The 17,626-nt window shown below is 51.1% G+C and overlaps 1 protein-coding gene across 1 annotated transcript; it reads right to left on the bottom strand.

Annotated features, from left to right (window-relative positions):
- Positions 1 to 765: 765 nt before the first annotated feature.
- On the bottom strand, positions 766 to 14,695 carry ENO1 (enolase 1). Its single transcript, XM_068986300.1, has 12 exons — positions 14,579 to 14,695; positions 12,267 to 12,360; positions 9,483 to 9,578; positions 8,186 to 8,244; positions 6,535 to 6,604; positions 5,944 to 6,077; positions 5,336 to 5,558; positions 3,958 to 4,155; positions 3,167 to 3,368; positions 2,663 to 2,771; positions 2,375 to 2,433; positions 766 to 1,175 (listed from the first exon to the last, which is right to left on the bottom strand). The coding sequence occupies exons 2-12, from the start codon at positions 12,349 to 12,351 to the stop codon at positions 1,106 to 1,108; spliced, it is 1,305 nt and encodes a 434-aa protein (XP_068842401.1). The 5' UTR covers positions 12,352 to 12,360; positions 14,579 to 14,695; the 3' UTR covers positions 766 to 1,105.
- Positions 14,696 to 17,626: the final 2,931 nt, after the last annotated feature.

Genomic DNA, 17,626 nt, shown 5'->3' with positions numbered 1-17,626 from the left:
GTCACTTAGTCGTTCAACTCTGCCACCCCATGGACTGCAGCTCGCCAGGCCTCCCTGTCCATCACCAACTCTCCTCCAGCCTTCAATCTTCCCCAGCATCAGGGTCTTCAATGAGTCAGTTCTTTGTATCAGGTGGGCCAAAGGATTGGAGTTTCAGCTTCAAGATCAGTCCTTCCAATGAATATTCAGGACTGATTTCCTTTAGGATGGACTGGTTGGCTCTCCTTGCAACGCAAGAGGCTCTCAGCGGGTTTTAAAACACAATTCAAGGGATTTGTATCAAGTCAGGGGAAGTAAATAAAACGTTAGTAGAACACCAGAAATCAAGGGGCAGAGGGCAGAGAAGCCACAGTATTTTCACCTCTTACTGGTGCTCATCCATTACTCCAGACAGTACCAAAGGCAGTGGGTATCAGCGACATGGAGCCTCTGAACACTTGAGATCAGGCAGATGAAAATAAGGAATGAATCAAATTTTAACTTAGTTAGCTGCCCTTGAGGCACCCTGTGAGAGCTCTGCATTTTTCTCTCCCGAACAAGTTTGGTCCTGAAGTTGGGCCCTGCCTCCTGGCACCGACCCAGCTTCTGCTGTAGGGCATGGGTTGACCCCTCTCTCACCTTTTCCCCAACATGCTCTCCCCAAAGACTTATACAATGTCCTCCACAAACTCCTGTTCCTTCTATCGGACACAAAGCCTCTGGTTCTTGTAGAGGTGCTTCCAGACTCAGACACTACTTCATATACACAGGGCATATATATACAGGTCACTCAGGTGTTTTTATTTTGCACACGAACCCACTGGACACCTCAGAGATGACGACCTAGATACATGTGGTTCTGGATACTTGGTGGAAGCGAGGTGAGAAGAACAATGATTTGGGCCAAGTATGTGATTAGAGCTAGGGTTTCCAGCAGGGCTCCAGATGGTCAGGCGTGGCTCTGCAGCAGGTCTAAGGAAGCGGTGAGGACGTCACAGGACGAGGAGAGGGCAGCTAACTACCAGAGGCCCCTGTGGGCATCAGTGGGGGCCTCACACTGCCCGGCGACATCAGACGCAGGTCTAAGGAGCCAACGAGTGACTGCAGGGGCTCGCCCGCCCACAGCTTACTTGGCGAGCGGGTTTCTGAAGCTCCTGCCGGCAAACTTGGCCTTGCTGCCCAGTTCCTCTTCAATTCTTAGGAAACAGAAAGATAGGGAGACAAAGAAAGACATCAAACTTCAATGCAGCAAATCTTCCCACCCAGAGAGGTGGTCAAGGACACACTTCTTGCTAGGAACTTGGGGACTCAACCCTCGCTCAGTCTGCCCGACTAATCCCTAAACTTGAGCTTCTTGGAGATGCCAGGAATAGAACATCTGGGCTCGCCTCATGCACCTGTTCTTCCTGCCCTGCCTTCCTAATAAAAAGAAATGGTAGGACTGTGACTTCTTAGAATACTTAAAAAAGAGAAAAAAAAGGTTTTTAAAAGAAAGGATAACCCAGTTTCTTGAATAAGTGGTACAGGGCAAAAAGGCGGGGGCACTCATCAGTGTGAACTTTGTTTGGATCCTGATGTCAAAAACAACAGCCACTTTGTGACAAGAGAGGAGACAGGCTAGAAGACAGACCTGATGTTGACACTGAGAGGTCAGCACTAACCGTGGGAACCGCCAGAGCAGAGCGGCCACGCTAAACCAAAGGGAGACTTTATCTGAAATGTGCCCAAGTGAAACCATAAAACGCCTGGGGTTGCTTTAAGATTCGTCAGAAAAGGGTATGGCAACAAAACACGGAGGAATACGAACAGCGGGTGCATGCCTGTGATGGGGAGGGAGTACAGTCTACTCTTCACTTATATTTTATACGTTTGGCATTTTCCAGGATAAAGTTTTAAAGATGGGGTAATGTGGGAGGCCTTATGAAACAGATGTTCCTTTTCCCTTCAAGATTGGAAGAAAAGAACAGAAGGGCAGGTCTCCCTGTGTTTAGAGGCAAAGCTTCCCAAGGACAAGGGGAGAGACGAGAGTGTCCGAAGGAGCTGAACACTGGAAACCCCGCTGTTCGCCCTTTGGCAATTTTTCTTTCTCTCTCTGAGCTCTGTTATCCTGTTCACAAAACAAGGCTGTGAAGTGAGAGAATCACTAAGGCCTCCTTGTAGCCCCCTCAAATTCTAGGATGCGACTGTCCAGAGGGGAGTGGTTCCCTCTCCCACCAGGAGCCACCAGGCAGTGTGGTGCGGAGCAGGCCCACTCCAGGGCAGGGCTGTCGGGTGCCTGACTGGCCCCAACCTAACACCGCTGGGGCCAGGGCGCCTGCCCACCCTCGTACTGCTGAGCACAGCCTGGGGCTCCTCCTGGGGACCAAGCCCATACTCAGCGCGGGCAGCCTCTTACCTGAGGATCTGGTTGTACTTGGCCAAGCGCTCAGATCGGCACGGGGCACCAGTCTTGATCTGGAAGGAGAAAACAAAGGCCACAGCTGCTTACAGTGGACAATGAAGCCTCTCGGACACTTTGGGCAAGGGGAGGGTGCCAGGCAGAGAGACAGCAAGGCCTTAAGGAGGCTCTCTGACCTAGGAAGGGGGGAAAAGAGGCACCCAGGACTCCATTCTCTCCACCCCACCTCAGATCTGTGTGCAGGAGAGAAGCAAGGCCCGTCCTTCGTGTCAGGGAGCTCCTTACCTGCCCCGTGCACAGCCCCACCACCAGGTCAGCAATGAAGGTGTCCTCAGTCTCCCCGGAGCGATGTGACACCATGACGCCCCACCCGTTGGACTGGGCCAGCTTGCACCTAGGAGCCAGAGAAACCAGGCTGGCACGGCTCCGCGGCTCAGGCACCGCAGCCCCTCCCGAGCCCTCAACTGCTGGGGCCAGGATTACCTTCCACCTCCCCCAAAGGCCCAAGGATGTTCTCTGCCCTGCAGTCACGTTTGGAAACCTAGTGGGTTTAGCCTCCTCGAGAGAGAGGTGTGTGTGTGTGCCCTGACTTTCTCCATGTGAGATGGAATTATGAGTGCAGGGCCATCCAGCCGTCAGGACCAGGCCACAACTGCCGAGTGTCCTGGTCCCCTGGGAGCCATTGCTAACTTTAAATGCCACCTGGAGTTCCAATCAGGAGCCCCCTCCCCACCACCAGGTTCAGGCTCCTCTCTTCACCAGAGCTGCCCCCAGAGGGCGGGCACTCACGCCTGCAGGGACTCGGTCACGGAGCCGATCTGGTTCACTTTGAGCAGGAGGCAGTTGCAGGATTTCTCGCTCACGGCCTTGGCGATCCGCTTGGGGTTGGTCACAGTGAGGTCGTCCCCCACCACCTGGATCCCCGCGCTGGCAGTGAACTTCTGCCAAGCTTCCCAGTCATCCTGGTCGAAGGGGTCCTCGATAGACACCACTGAGGAGAGGAGAGTGTTTCATCAGGGTGGCATCCCAGGCTGCTGACTGGCAACACCGCTGGAGCCCCCCTTCCCCCGAACTGAGGCTCACCTGGCCTCACCCTTCTCACCTGCAGACAGCCCGTCCCTAAAGCAAGTTCTGGAAGGAGTCTGCCCTACCCAGCCCTCCTGTGACAGTGAGCATGGTAACTGCAATCCTGCAACCCCATGGTCGTGGAGGCAGAAAACCCACTGCCCAGCGGGTTTTCAGTTTAGTGCCACTGAGAGTAAGAACAGGGCTGTGGACCCAGAGGGGCAATACTGGGATGTACGTTCCAGTCCCATTTCCACCAAGGTGCTCAGTGTTAAACATGGGCACTCAGAAGCACTGCCTGGTGTGAACACCTGTGCCGCTGTTGGCTGAGCGCCCCTGGCAAGTTCTAACCCACTCGCTGCCTCAGGGTCCCCTCTCCCGCGTGCAGGAGCGCCCGGCAGTCTCGGCCTCACATCTGCTCATTCAGGAGGCTGTTGTGGGAGTGACACAGGCGTGCGCACCACGCGGGGGTGCTACCCGCCGCTCACACCCGCAGCCACCCTGGGAACACTCACCTGGGTAGTCCCTGATGAAGGACTTGTACAGGTCGGCCAGCTCGTCAGGTGTGATGTACCTGTTGGGGTCATCGGGCGACTTGAAGTCCAGGTCATACTTGCCCGACCTGTAGAACTCAGAGGCAGCTACGTCCATGCCGATGACGACCTTGTCGCTGTAGCCAGCCTTGCCGATGGCGTTCTTCAGCAGCTCCAGGGCTGGAAAGAGATGGTGGTGACGGCTTTGGAGACCAGGCCAGCTCTGCCCAGTGGGAACCGTAACATAGGGAAGATAAGGTGCTCTGGCCCCAACCACCAGTCTCAAGATTCCAGGAACTTTTTTATGTTCTGGGGCAAGAAACCTTTGCTTAAGGCCACAAGTGCATGGCCAAGTTGGAAATTGACTCTCAGAGGCTTTTTCACTGACAAATGCTCCCAAATTTAGCACCAAAGAACAGCTGTGCTGGCCAAGATACAGTTACAGTGACCAGCTGAGATCAGCTGTCCCGAAGAACGGGCTTTAAATAGAGCCAAGACAGAGAATAAGATGGTTAGACAGCATCACCAACTAAATGGACATGAATCTGAGCAAACTCTAGCAGAGGGTGAAGGACGTTCGGAACCCTGGCATGCTGTAGTCCATGGGATCAGAAAGAGTCAAGACACGATTTAAGTGACTGAATGACAAGGCTGCGATCCAAAAGGGAGCCCAGTGGACTGACAGGGAGCCCCACGCTGAGGCTCTGCTGTCCGGGTCCAGGCTCAGGGTCGGCCTCACTCAGAAGCACTGCCTGTAGGGATACGGACCAAGACACTGGCTACTGTTGCACAGCAAAGGCGCCCAAATTCAAACCACATGAGACGGCTGAGTTTTCATAAGTTAAAACAGTCGAATGTCAGCTACTGTGTATGATGGACCCAAAGGTCAGGATGGACATTTCCTTTCACTAACCATCCCTGAAGCCCATGAAATATGCTTGCAACCCTAACTTTTTCTTCTAAAACAAAAAATTCAGCCATGAATTCTTCTTCTAAGACTTCTGTATCCTCTCTTCAACTCTCAATCTAAGGATTCAAAGTGAAACAAAGCATGTACAGCATTACTGCGGTTGAATGACCTGAAACCTCAGCATGCCAGTATCCTTAAACAGGGAGCAGGCCGCACACTTTTGCCATCGCTGAGGAGCAAGGATGGTATAAGCAAATCATCTGGCCATTTAGAAGTCAAATTAATAAGAAAACTTCTCTCTCTTTTTTAAAGGAAGTGCTAGTTTCTTAAATCACAAAGGGTTTTGCAATTTGGTACTTGATGAATGGCAGGTAGAAAAGCAGCAGACTGGGGGTGGGGGTGGGAGGGGTGCTGCGGTGCCCAGGGTTGGGGCTCCCCTGGAGCTGCTACCTTCTTTGTTCTCCAGGATGTTGGGGGCAAAGCCACCCTCATCTCCAACATTCGTGGCGTCCTTCCCGTATTTCTCCTTGATGACGTTCTTCAGGTTGTGGTAAACCTCTGCTCCGATGCGCATGGCCTCCCGGAAGTTTTCGGCCCCAACAGGAAGGATCATAAACTCCTGCATGGCCAGCTTGTTGCCAGCATGAGAGCCACCGTTGATGACATTGAAAGCCTGTGGGGAGAGAGAGGAGTATAGCTCCCGGCCCGGAGGGTCTCCCTGCCCTCAGCAGCCCCCAATGCCCAGCTCTTGCATGGAGCCCATGCCATCACTGCACTGCAGCCACCTCCACAGGTGCACATGATCCAACAAGGCAAGTGCAGAGTCCCTCTCCCATCGACAACTAAGGAGATGGGTGCAGGGCAGCTGGGCCACCGCTCAAGGTCGCTGTCAGCCGGCGCTGGCAGAGCTGTCTGCAGCCGAGACCCCCAGAGCCCGCTTGTACCCTTGTGCTGGAGGGTCACATATGGATGAACTGGAGAGGCGGGAGCTTTTGGGTCCCCATGAGAAAGCAAACACTCCCTCCTTCGCACACGGGAAGCTCAAAGCAATTACTCACTGGAACTGGCAGGATGACCTCGGCATTGCCAGCCAAGTCGGCGATGTGGCGGTAGAGGGGCACCCCCTTCTCCACAGCACCAGCCTTGCAGACAGCCAGGGACACGCCCAGGATGGCGTTTGCACCAAACTTGGCTGGAACAGAACAGTTAAATGAAGGTGTGTCTTACCCACCAGCCTTCCTCTAACTGGCATTCCTGCCTGGACCACCACTGTGTGCGCCCTGGATTGTATTCTGAACCTCTTCATCTCTATCACACCAGAAATGCAACAGCCTCCTTCCCACATACACTCATCTGCTCTTCATCGAAAGAGAAAGCCCTTTCTTTGGTCTATGGAACTCTAGAAAGTTCTGCAAATTGCTAGACTATCTAAAGCACAGGCCTCTTCTGAGTAACCCTCCACACCTGCTGCTGTCAGCTGGCTGTACTCCTGATATTTAAAGATGTAATTTATGAACATGAGGCAAGGACCACAGCTATCTGGTCACATAACTCATCATTAGGGATGACATGACCTCTCCCCAAGGGACTTCAAGAGTCTTTAGGAGAAGCTACGGCCATCCTGCAAAGGTTCCCCTTGGGCCACTCACACTTATTTTCTGTGCCGTCCATCTCTATCATCAGCTTGTCGATCTTCTCCTGCTCCACGACGTTCAGCTTCTGCAGGGAGAAAGGAGGGTGAGCTGCTTGGACGGAATGGTGCTTCTACCCGCACGCCCTGGGCCCTCCTGTCACAGAGCCACCAGCAAAGCCCAAGTCGGTTCTGTGCTTATCCATGTCAGGAGCAAACAGGGAGACACAATACTGCCCGTCACAGGCTTTAAGAGCATCAGGTGCTTCTCCCAGCACTGTGACTTTGGGGGCCATAGAACAACAGAACTCATTCTTTATTTGAAGAGCTGTGCTCATCAAAGTCAGTTTCTGCCGTCACTCAGCGGTCCTCAGTGAGGATGTCTGAGTGTCTGATGGGAGATACAAGTTTTGTAGGTAGTCCACAAGGCCAAAAAAAAAAAATCTTTATTTATTTAATGTTTTAGGCCAGGTTGTGTGTGGCATGTGGGACCTTAGTTCTCTGACCAGGGATCAAACCTAGCCCCCTGCATTGGGAGTGTGGACTGCCAGGGAAGTCCCCAAAATGTCTGATAACTGACCAAAATGAATACTTTTGGTGAGAGTATAAAGTAACCAAATTGGCATCTTAAAAACTGGCTCAAAGTAATGAAATAAAAGTCAACATTACTTCAAAAACTTCACAACAGCAAATTATTTATCATCTTTCTTATTAAAAAACTAAAATACAAAAAGAAAACAAAAATCTCTTAAGTCCATCAAACCCTGTTAACACTTTGGCATCTTTTGTGTCAAGGCAACTTTGGGTAAAGTTAGACGTCACCCCAGCAGTTGGCTCAAGGACAACACCCACCAGGAGTAACCAATAAAAGAAAATGTCCAAGAAAGTCAGCTGTGCCAGCTGAGGGTACCGAGGCACAGTGAAGAACAGGGGTGCGTGGAGGGGGCCGGGAGGCTGGAATGGCACAGCAGTGATGGAAACTCTGCCTGGGGACCAATCACAGCGGGCCACACGGGCCAGCCACAGCAGGCAAGCTGGGAATAGAGCCAGCAGAGGTGCCACTTGCTATGGGCACACAGAGTGGAGCTGAGAGAGGGATCACGCCAAGGAGGACACATGAGGCCAGGCTAGGCCATAGGAATCTGGGAGGGAGGGGCTGAAGAGAGGATACAAGCGACAAAAAATAGCTGAGCAGGTTGGGCTGTGAGATCCTCAGCCTCACTTCCTCTATAGCAACTCTACTTATATCTGTTTGCCATATTGAGGCTCCAAACAGGATTTGATTTAACAAGAGTTCTGCTGTTTAAACATATAGTAATTAATTCCACAGCTCATGAAAAATGAGTCAGTCGCCACAGGTACTACATTCAACACCGCTGGTAGCCACCCTTAAAATCTGGATCTTATCTCCCAAGAGGTCAAGATCATTGCTGGGGAACATCAAGGCTCTTGGAGCCTCCTGTCCCTCGGATCCAGTTCCATGCTCTGTTAGACATGGCCACGCAGGCAGAGGGCGGGTCAGCAAAGGCCAAAATTCGCATGCAGGGAAGCCCACCGGCTTCTTTAGCTCTCAGAATAAGCTCTTCTGTAAACAGGGAAGCCCCCCGGCCTGGACTGGGCGGCGCTCTGATAGCATTAATATACATTAGTCATCAGGAGGCAGGTCCTACCTTGCTAACCAGGGCAGGCGCAATAGTTTTATTGATGTGCTCAACAGCCTTTGAGACACCTAGAAGGAATAATCAAATCAAATTACCGACGCTGATGAGAGAGGCTTGAGCAGCACTGCTGGAGAACCGCTCACCATATTCACCCAGATATTCAGAGCCCACCAGAGACCTTCAACGGGACCCCTGGCTCTCTCCCCCTGGAATCGGAGGGCTTTCTGGCCCAGTCTGAGTGCTCTTACCTAGGACCCCCAGGAGTTAGAGCCACACACAGAGCTGCCAAACAGTGTCTGAAGGGAGGTTAGTTGGCAAGAGCATGCACGGGACAGGCCAGCCGCAGAGGCTAAAGGATGCCCCGTGTATTACCTGTGTGCACAAGGCTGGTGCCAGGAACTCGTTAATATACTTAACGGGTCTGGAGACACCTGACCAGCAGAGATTGACAGAGAAGGAAAAAAGAAAGACTCAGAAAAGAACAGGTTTGTGAAGGACGCTGAGTGAGAGAAAGAGGAAACAGGAAGGTGTGGAGAAGGCGGGGGGACCATGCATTCGTCCTCATCATAACTGGGGTGGGGCGCGGTCCTCCTGCCGTGGGCAGGCGTCTACCTGGGCTGCCAGCGAGACCCCTCGGGAGAGCTCTTTACAGACGCTGCCGCCTGCAGTGGAGCCGCTCTGACCCTGGCCCTGTGTCCCCCTCAACCTGACCTCGCTCACTGTTGCCCTTCCAATGCAGTGTCCCTAGACTATTTTCCTCCGCTCCCTCCCCTGGAAAGTTGGCAGCCCACTCGTGCCCTCCACCTCCTTACAGGGTGGCCCCTGGGAGGGCCACGACCCGTGACACAGCCTGTGCTCCTGCCTTCTCTCCAGAACCAGTTCCCATCCCTGGGGTGACACCACTCCGTGGAGAACGCAGTCCAGCCCCATCTGCCTTTCTGTGACCTGGCCTCTGGGGTTTGGGGTTCTATCTGCAGAAAGGTGAACATGTGCACAGGACCACCAGAGGCCGGCTCTGCCAGAGAGACAACGACTGCTCTATCCATCACGAGTTGGCAGCCTCCAACCCCTGAGACCACACCCCGGGAAGGCCCTCAGAGCCCTCCTGGAGGACGAGAGGCTTCTCCTGAGCACTAGCTAACGTGTCTTCTTCTCCCTCGTTCCCTGGCCCAACCAGGAGTTCTTCACAGACTGGAGACAAATCGCAGGAGAAAGAAGAGTGAAACTTTTTGCCTGCCCTGGGTTACAGGCTCAGGGGCCCTGGCATCCATCAGCCAGCGCCGAGCTGGCCTGGGTCTGCGCTCACCTTTCCCCATGTAGCGCGTCTTATCATTGTCTCGGAGCTCCAGGGCCTCATAGATTCCAGTTGAGGCACCACTGGGCACAGCAGCTCTGAAGAGACCTGGATGTTGAGAAAGAGAGGGGGGAAAATGTTTACTAATGATTAGGCAATAGCTCCCAGATCCCTCCCGGCACAGAGGGCATCGGCCCTCCGGAAGTGCTCACTTCCTCCCAACATCGGGGAGACTCAGATGGCTGTTCCTCCTGCCTCCCGTGCTTTTATGACTTTATATTGAAGACCCTACAGCAGAGCTGATGAATCTCTCTAGTTTAAAGAGAAAGGTCCGGAGCAGAGCTTCTCCAGTTTTAACATGCGCACACAGCACCTGTGGGTTAAAATGCAGCTCCTGAGGCATGACAGGATATTTGAGTCTGCATCTCTGAAACCTCCCAGGTGGTGCCCTGCCGCTGGCCCATGGACCACACTCAGCCACACAGTCCAACAGAAGCACCATGAATCCACTTGCGGGATTTGTCATGTTCTAGGAGCTCGTAACCCATGGAAACACCAAGCTATTTTAGACAGTCCTGCTAGAGAGCACTGTTGCTAAGCTTCCCTTAGACAACTGAGATCATGTTGCTAGCTTTCAAGTTTGGAAGGCGATGGCTCAAAAGGAATCTCTACAGCTCATGTGCCTCAGCTCAGGCAGCAGTGAATGCTATTTGGAGGTTCTCTGCCTAACAGGACAGGCTGGAAGACAAAAGGAATAAGGACAACAAAGGCGCAGAGTTAATGACACTAGAACCCAATCACAGTCCCGCAGATACAGAAACCGGCCGCCTGGCTAAGCCTAGACTATGGAGCAGAAAGTGGCAGCTGTCCTTGGAGGACAGACGGGGTCAGGAAAGGTACTGCAGAGATCCGGTTACATGGGGCAGACAGGGTTAGGGGAGCAGGAAGTGCAGGCAGCCTTCTTGAAACTATCAGGGATTTCCCCTCTGAGAACTGGCGAGTGCAGGGATGTGAGGGCAACTCAAGAGGAAAAAACCAACCAAGTATCTCAGTCACACTTGGTTACATGCTTGTGTCACCACACGACTATGTGAGCAGCAGGCCACATGTTCTTCTTTGTATCCAGCCCCTGGCTTTCTCTGTATCCATCAGCTCTGGACGAGGCGAAGACGCGATGGAAGTAAAAGTGACTCTAAGGTCAGCTATGGACTTTGGCTGATAACAAGTCAATACAGGCTTGACTCTAACAAAGGTTAGTCTAGGTGAAGAAGGTCAACTATGGATTTTGGGTGTTAACGTATCAATGCAGCTTTGACTCTAACTACTGCTCAGCTGAGAGTGTTGATGGTGGGGATGGGGGATAGATGAGAACACTCTACTTTCCACTTGATTTTGCTGTGAACCTAAAACTGGCCTAAAAAATAAATTCTAAGAAAGAAAGAAGTGATGAAAGGTTCTTAACAAATTTATGATTTCCTGGCTTTTTTTTCTTTCTGAAAAGGATTAAGACACATAAGAGAAAGTTCCATTCATTTAAATGTTAAAAGCAATTAATTTTAGTCATTTTAAAGAGTTTCAAAGAAAATGCCTCCTTTTCAACAATCTTCCAGCATCCTGGGTCTTTTTTCGTTGTTCAAAGTCCATTAATTTCCAAGTGGAAAGTTCCACTCTCTAAGTGAGCCATTCTCATAAACTGAAAGGAAATTCTTGCAATCTTTGGAGAATCCACAAGGCACATGCCCAGAAGCAATGGTGTTCTCATGGCAACCCCCACAGTAACCACAGGTAGACTTCTGCTAGATGAATCTAGACTTGAGGGGCCTTCACTTTCTGGGCAAGGGGGAAGGCAGGACAGGAAGGGATGGGCTGGAGGTTCCTCTGCCAGGCCTATGATTCAGACCATGACTCAGCTCTGACTGGCAGGTCTGTGCTCGGCACCACTCGGTGCCTCTCTGCCTGAAGCTCCCTTTCCAACTTCACGCACTTGGGGCATTCAGAAAATGGCTGAGATGTTGCTAGAGGTAACACAGGGGGTAGGGAAGCACCAGATTTTCTTAAAGTAAAAAAGATTAAGGAGGGGATATTTTAAGGGGATCCCATTCTATCCTTTTCAAATGTGGGCAAATTCTTCCTATGTGGACTTATAGCCAGGTAAAATACCAGCCTCTGGAATGTCCCAACATAGAGCGCTACATATACCCTTGCTGTTAAGTCGCTTCAGTCATGTCCAACTCTGTGCGACCCCATAGACGGCAGCCCACTAGGCTCCTCTGTCCCTGGGATTCTCCAGGCAAGAATATTGGAGTGGGTTGCCATGTCCTTCTCCAATGCATAAAGTGAAAAGTGAAAGTGAAGTTGCTCAGTTGTGTCCAACTCTTAGCGACCCTATGGACTGCAGCCTACCAGGCTCTCCCTCCATGGGATTTTCCAGACAAGAGTACTGGAATTGGTTGCCATTGCCTTAATCTCTTTCCTTTTCAAGGAAGATCCATCCTATCACACTGTACCTACTTATTTGGTCACAACAAGCTGTGAGTGACGGGCCCTTTTAGGGACAAGGTATCACCTTACCTCCCTATCTCAGTGACCTGGGAGCTGACCTGCGTCCTGTTCTAAATACCAAGAAGCACAAGGGCCTCTTGCCTCCCAACCTCGGAGCACAGCCTACCAGCACGTGCAGATCAGAAAGAAAGGCTTTCAAGACCACAAGCTGTTTCTTGCCTAAGGCTCTGTCATTTGAAGTTTTAAAAAATGGAATGTGGCGCAACAGACTATAGAAACAAAGGTGGCACATACCTTTCGCGGTGAAGAGATCAACCTCGACGGTGGGATTGCCACGAGAGTCAAAGATCTCTCTGGCGTGGACCTTCAGGATGGACATGGTGAATTTCTGCAGGGAAACACAGTTCACGTTTTCCATGAACCATAACGAAGCCTCAGCTCATTATTCACGAGGTCACGTCTGCGGATTCCTATACTAGGAAGAGTCTGCATATAACTAAAAATTAATGTAGGAAAGTTGACTAGAAAATGTCTGCTGGAAAGCAGTGGGAATTGTTCGTAAAAAGTAGGTGGGGGGCAGCTCTGAAAGGCCCTACTAGTTCAGGGCTGGTCCTGCAAGCAAAGAAAGCCTGACCACACGTGTGCTGGTGGGATTAAAAAAAAAAAAAACTACAGGAGGAAAATTTGGTTTTTAGCAGAACAGTGAATTAAAAGCTGAAAACACAATTCATCAGGTAACTTGAGGCAGCAGGAGGATCTTTAATGGGTTGATATAGGATAATCAGAAATTATGAGTTTGGAAGAGAGGAGTGAGTTTCTTGGTCGGTGTGCTGTGAGCTTTGCCAATTTCTGAGACGTTCAAACCTCACAGTGCTTGGGTTTTTAGCAAGACAGGGCACAAAAATAACGTTATCTAATTAGTGTCTCTTTCAATGGGCATGTCACCCCATCTAAAAATCTTAATTATGAAATCTTAATTGTACCTAGAGAAATGATTTTTTGAGAACTATGATATGCCAAGTGAAGAAGTTTCCTTTGAAAGCACCTTTAAAAAAGGTGGGGGTTGCAGCTACAAAGAGTAAGTATCAAGAGCTAAAAAAAAAAAAAAAAGTCCTTTTCTTGCTTTCCCTCCCAGGGGATCTCCAAGGAATAAACTAATTGAACAACGTGTAAGACAGAGGTAGACATCTAATCACTGTTCAAAAGCCATTATCTAACCGGGCCCTCCTCCAGTATCTTCTCTGGAATGTTCTGAAGCAGCAAATGGCATCTTTTTAAGTTTCAAAATTAGACAAGAAGTCACGTGTGTGGCTGTGTCTTTCTAACAATGGAGTTTTTATTCATTAGCCAATAAAAAGACATCTAGTTTTTAATCTCCTATCTTACAAAAAGGTAAATTTGCTTCTTTTTAAAATTCTAGTTAACTCTGGGGTTTGGGAAATCATACCTGTGTAACATTTATCACTGCCAAAAAGTTCCCTTAGGCCATTTCCAGTCACCGTCCCCTCATCCTCAGGCCACCACTGATTTACTTTACAGATTTTAGATACACTTTTAAACACATCTTCATTTCACTACCTCATCACACAGTTTTAAGATTTCATTTTTGGTTTCCTTTTAGTGATATAAGACAAAGTAATTAACTTATTTCATGATGTAAAAATAAAATTCAACTTATCTTTAAATTGGATATAAAAACTTTTCTCCGAAGTTATTAAAACGCTATGAGCACAGAGAGAGAGGAAGGTGTGTCTGACTGGGAGCCTGCACGGCTTTTTATCGGTCTAGACCGAACCCTGGACCAGGGGCAGCATGGGCAGACCGGGCAGCCGGGGCCTACACGTGCCCCGGAAGCAGGTCAGTCGGCTGCCCTCACCGCTCAAGGGGAAGACCACATTGCAGAGGAAGCAGCGAACAAGATTTCGTAAAATACATCCTTTTTATGTCAGATCAGGGTTTGACTGTTGGTGGCCAGCCCGGGGAGCCGAAAGCGGCTCGTGCCCGACATGGGTGAGGTCGCCAGGATTGCTTCCCAATGACTCCCCGGCTCCGCTGCAGTCTGTTCTAGGACAAGCGCCTTCGAAACCCACATTAGTTTCTGCTCATTCCGGAGCAGCGACGGGCTGGACACCCAGGCGCCAGGCCGGGGGCCACCAGCGGGAGGCAGGGGCGCGGGACCCGGAGCGGGGAGTTGCAGCTTCGCGGCAATCTCTCCTTTCCCGGCCTCTTTGTCCATTTTCTTAAGCGCCTGGCTTTAATGAGCACGCAGGTTGGACCTGGAGCGCTTCCCAAACCTTCCACCCTCGCCACTTGCTGTCTTGGTGACTGCGTGTTGTATCCCTGATCTCCCGGGACAGTTACGCGGCCCCGTAACCCGTAATCTCAGGCTGAGGTGCACTTCCCCCTCCGGAGAAACGGGGCGCCGTGCCCCAGCGTCGAGCCGCGACTCCGGCCAGGGAGGCCAGTCGCGAGCGCGGACCCACCCCTTCCCCATCCCAGCCGAACCCCCCATCCGCAGTCTGACTGGCAGGAGCGCCCGCGAGCCCGAGGGACCCACGCGCAGCCCGCCCGGGTGCTCGCTCGGCAGCCCTTCCTCGAGTTCTCACCCGGCCGCCGGAGGTCGCCGCCCGAGAGAAAGACAGAGGGTGCTGCGGACACCGAGGATGAGCGATTAGGTCGCAAAAGCCGAGGGCTCCGACTACCCCGAGCTCTTCTCCGCGCCGCGGGACAGGACTTCCTGCCCAGCCCGGAGGGGACCCCGCCCACTTCCCGCCCCCTCCGCGACGCCTTGCCATTGGCCCAGCGCGCCGTCACTCGGTCTCTCGTCCGAGGGAAGGGAGGAGCTGCGGTCGCTGCGGATGGATAGATGGGGCGACATACCCGGCAGATGGGGCGGGACCGGGCTGGGGCGTCCCCACTGCCCCAGCAAATGGGTGGGGGTATGGACAAGCCCCAGTCCCCCCTGCTCCAGTGTCGGGCTGAGGTCCCCCACCCCGGCGGAGCGGAATCTGTGGCTCTGGGGCCCCGGGGGAGTGGAGGGGCGGGGCGGCGCGGCCGGCATGAGGACTCGGGGTTCCGTCACGTACTCCGAGTCCCGCACGCACGCAGCGTCGCTCCGGCGCCGCACGTCCGGCCCACGACCTTGGTGACGACCTTCGCGGCCTGTCCTTCCTGGCCTCCCCACCCCTCGCCCGGCTGCGCGGTGCTGGAGACCCCAGGGAGACGTTGGCGGCCACGTGCCCCTACCCAGCTCCCGGGCCGCGGAGCCGGGAGCCTAGCCACGTGCGCTCACTCGCGCCTGCGCCCTGCGTTCCCGGCCGCCCGCCAAGGTGACATGGTCCCTTTGTCTTTGTGCGTCTGTCACTCATAAGTTATCAGGCCAAGATAGCGGAAAGGATGTTCACTTTGTCTTAATTGGAGCTCTTTCTTTTTGAGCGCTTCCTACGGCCCAGGCACTCCTTCATGTGCGTGCCCAGAGTTAGTTCATTCTTAGCCTCTTGTTAATGTTGCAACTTAAAAGGAGGCCCCATCCCTCCCTTTCTCATCCCTGTGAACCATACTTGTCCTGGTTTGCGTGTGTGTGTTAGTCGCTCAGTCGTGTCCGACTCTTTGCGACCACCATGAACTGTATGTAGCCCACCAGGCTCCTCTGTCCATGGATACTGGAATGGGTTGCCATTTCCTTCTCTAGGGGATCTTCCCGACCCAGGAATGGAACCAGGATCTCCTGAATTGCTTGCGGATCCTTTACCATCTGACCTGCTAGGGGAGCCTTGGTTTGACAGTGGAATTTCACACAGATCCTGGGGGATTTCTCAAAATTCAAAACAGGCAATATTCCTCAGTGGTCTGACAAATGAAAAATAGACAATAGTAGATGTAGTTGTTTTACCCTCTGCTGAAGAAAGAACTGATTCCCGTTTTAAATCAGTTCTTCAGTACATCCCCACCCCACCCCAAACACACTCAAGGGAGGGCTTTGATTTCCAGTAAGAATTATTTGTACTTTCTTAGCCATCCTCTTGGTGTGTAATTCAGAGAGCTAAAACTGTCATACATCTTCAGGTTTAACACATTGTATAGAGAGATCAAAGTGTATATTCAAATTATTATTTCTTCTTGTCAGCTGCAAAACCTGCTTTTCTTCCTTAATCCCTAGCTTTGGATAAAGCTGAAGTCCTACTGACTAAGAAGAAAGAACTTTAGGATTAAATTCAGCAAAAAAGCAACAAGGAAATTGTAAAATATTTGCCAGAGAATTATATGAATTTTGCAAGCAGAGTTTGTGATTTCCTCAACAATACACTGATGTTTCAGACTGCTTAAAACCAAGATCCCAGCCCCATGACTCAGCAGCTAAATCAACAGCCACCATGTCCTAAACCTTAAGAGTTCTACAGAAATCAGACACTTACAGCTCTTATTTTCAGAGCAATTCTAAGGTGTGGCCCTGAAAGGGCTCCAGAACAATCTCATTTTCTGTTAAAATGGTTAGAGAGATAAAGATAGAAAAACATGACTCTTATAACAGCTCTCTGGCCACAACCAGTGATTCTTCTCAGGAAATCAAATGTAGAACATGATCTCAGACCACTGCTATTGCAAGATTCTTGCTGCTATTGCAAGATTCTTGGAGGCCACTCCCCAGTGTTTTTGAGCCAGCACTTCAACCTCAAATAGGAGCTCAAATGTTAATGATTGGTAGAGATGTCCTCCTATCCTTTCCAAAACTCACAGGCTGCCAAATGCCCTGCCTGTCTCCACGGCTCCTGAGGATTTGTTAGCAGGCTGTGGGACTCATGGTTCCTTCAGTCCATTGCAGGCCATCTACTTTGTTACAGGCATTTAGTTATTATTTATCACTGACAGTATGGTGGGTGAACAGTTTCAGTGCAGTGGCAGACCAAAGGCCATTTTCCTCCTTGCTGGTGGGCAAGGAGAAAAAAATGTGTATACAAGGCTCTTATCAGAAGATACCTACCCTCCAGGTAGGGACTGCATGACATTTGCAGAGGCAATGCCAGGATTGAGGGAAGATGAATCTTCAGCAGCATGTGATCCACCTGGGTCATAGTGATTCTGTCTGTGGTCTGTGCACTCCTGGTTGAAAACTGCTGGTCAGTGGAATAGGTGGCATACCCTTTTTGGAAGGCAGGTCTTTAGCCAGATAGGAAACTCCAGGGTTAGAGAAGAAGGCCTAGGGAGATAAGAGTTCAGAGTAGTGTAGAAGGACCTCAGGGTATCTAGGCGGATCGCCCCTCCTAACAGTCTAGAAACTTTCTGTGTTTACCTCTGTGGACGAGGAATGTCACCTGCCTTATCAGTAACCAAAGGATGTTACTTTGCAACAAATATCCGTATAGTCAAAGCTATGATTTTTTCCAATAGTCATATACGGATATGAGAGCTGAAAAATAAAGAAGGCTAAGCACCGAATAATTGATGCCTTCATACTGCGGTGCTGGAGAAGACTCTTGAGAGTCCCTTGGACAGCAAGGAGATCAAACCAATCAATCCTAAAGGAAATCAACCCTGAATATTCGTTGGAAGGGTTGATGCTGAAGCTGAAGCTCCAACACTTTGGTCATCTGATGTGAATAGCTGACTCATTGGAAAAGTCCCTGATGCTGGGAAAGATTGAAGGCAGGAGGAGA

The sequence above is a fragment of the Capricornis sumatraensis genome, chromosome 14 (assembly GCF_032405125.1).
Source record: "Capricornis sumatraensis isolate serow.1 chromosome 14, serow.2, whole genome shotgun sequence".
Classification (NCBI taxonomy): Eukaryota; Metazoa; Chordata; class Mammalia; order Artiodactyla; family Bovidae; genus Capricornis; species Capricornis sumatraensis.
Note: the sequence above shows the minus strand (reverse complement) of the source record. Positions and strands in the feature narration are given on the sequence as shown.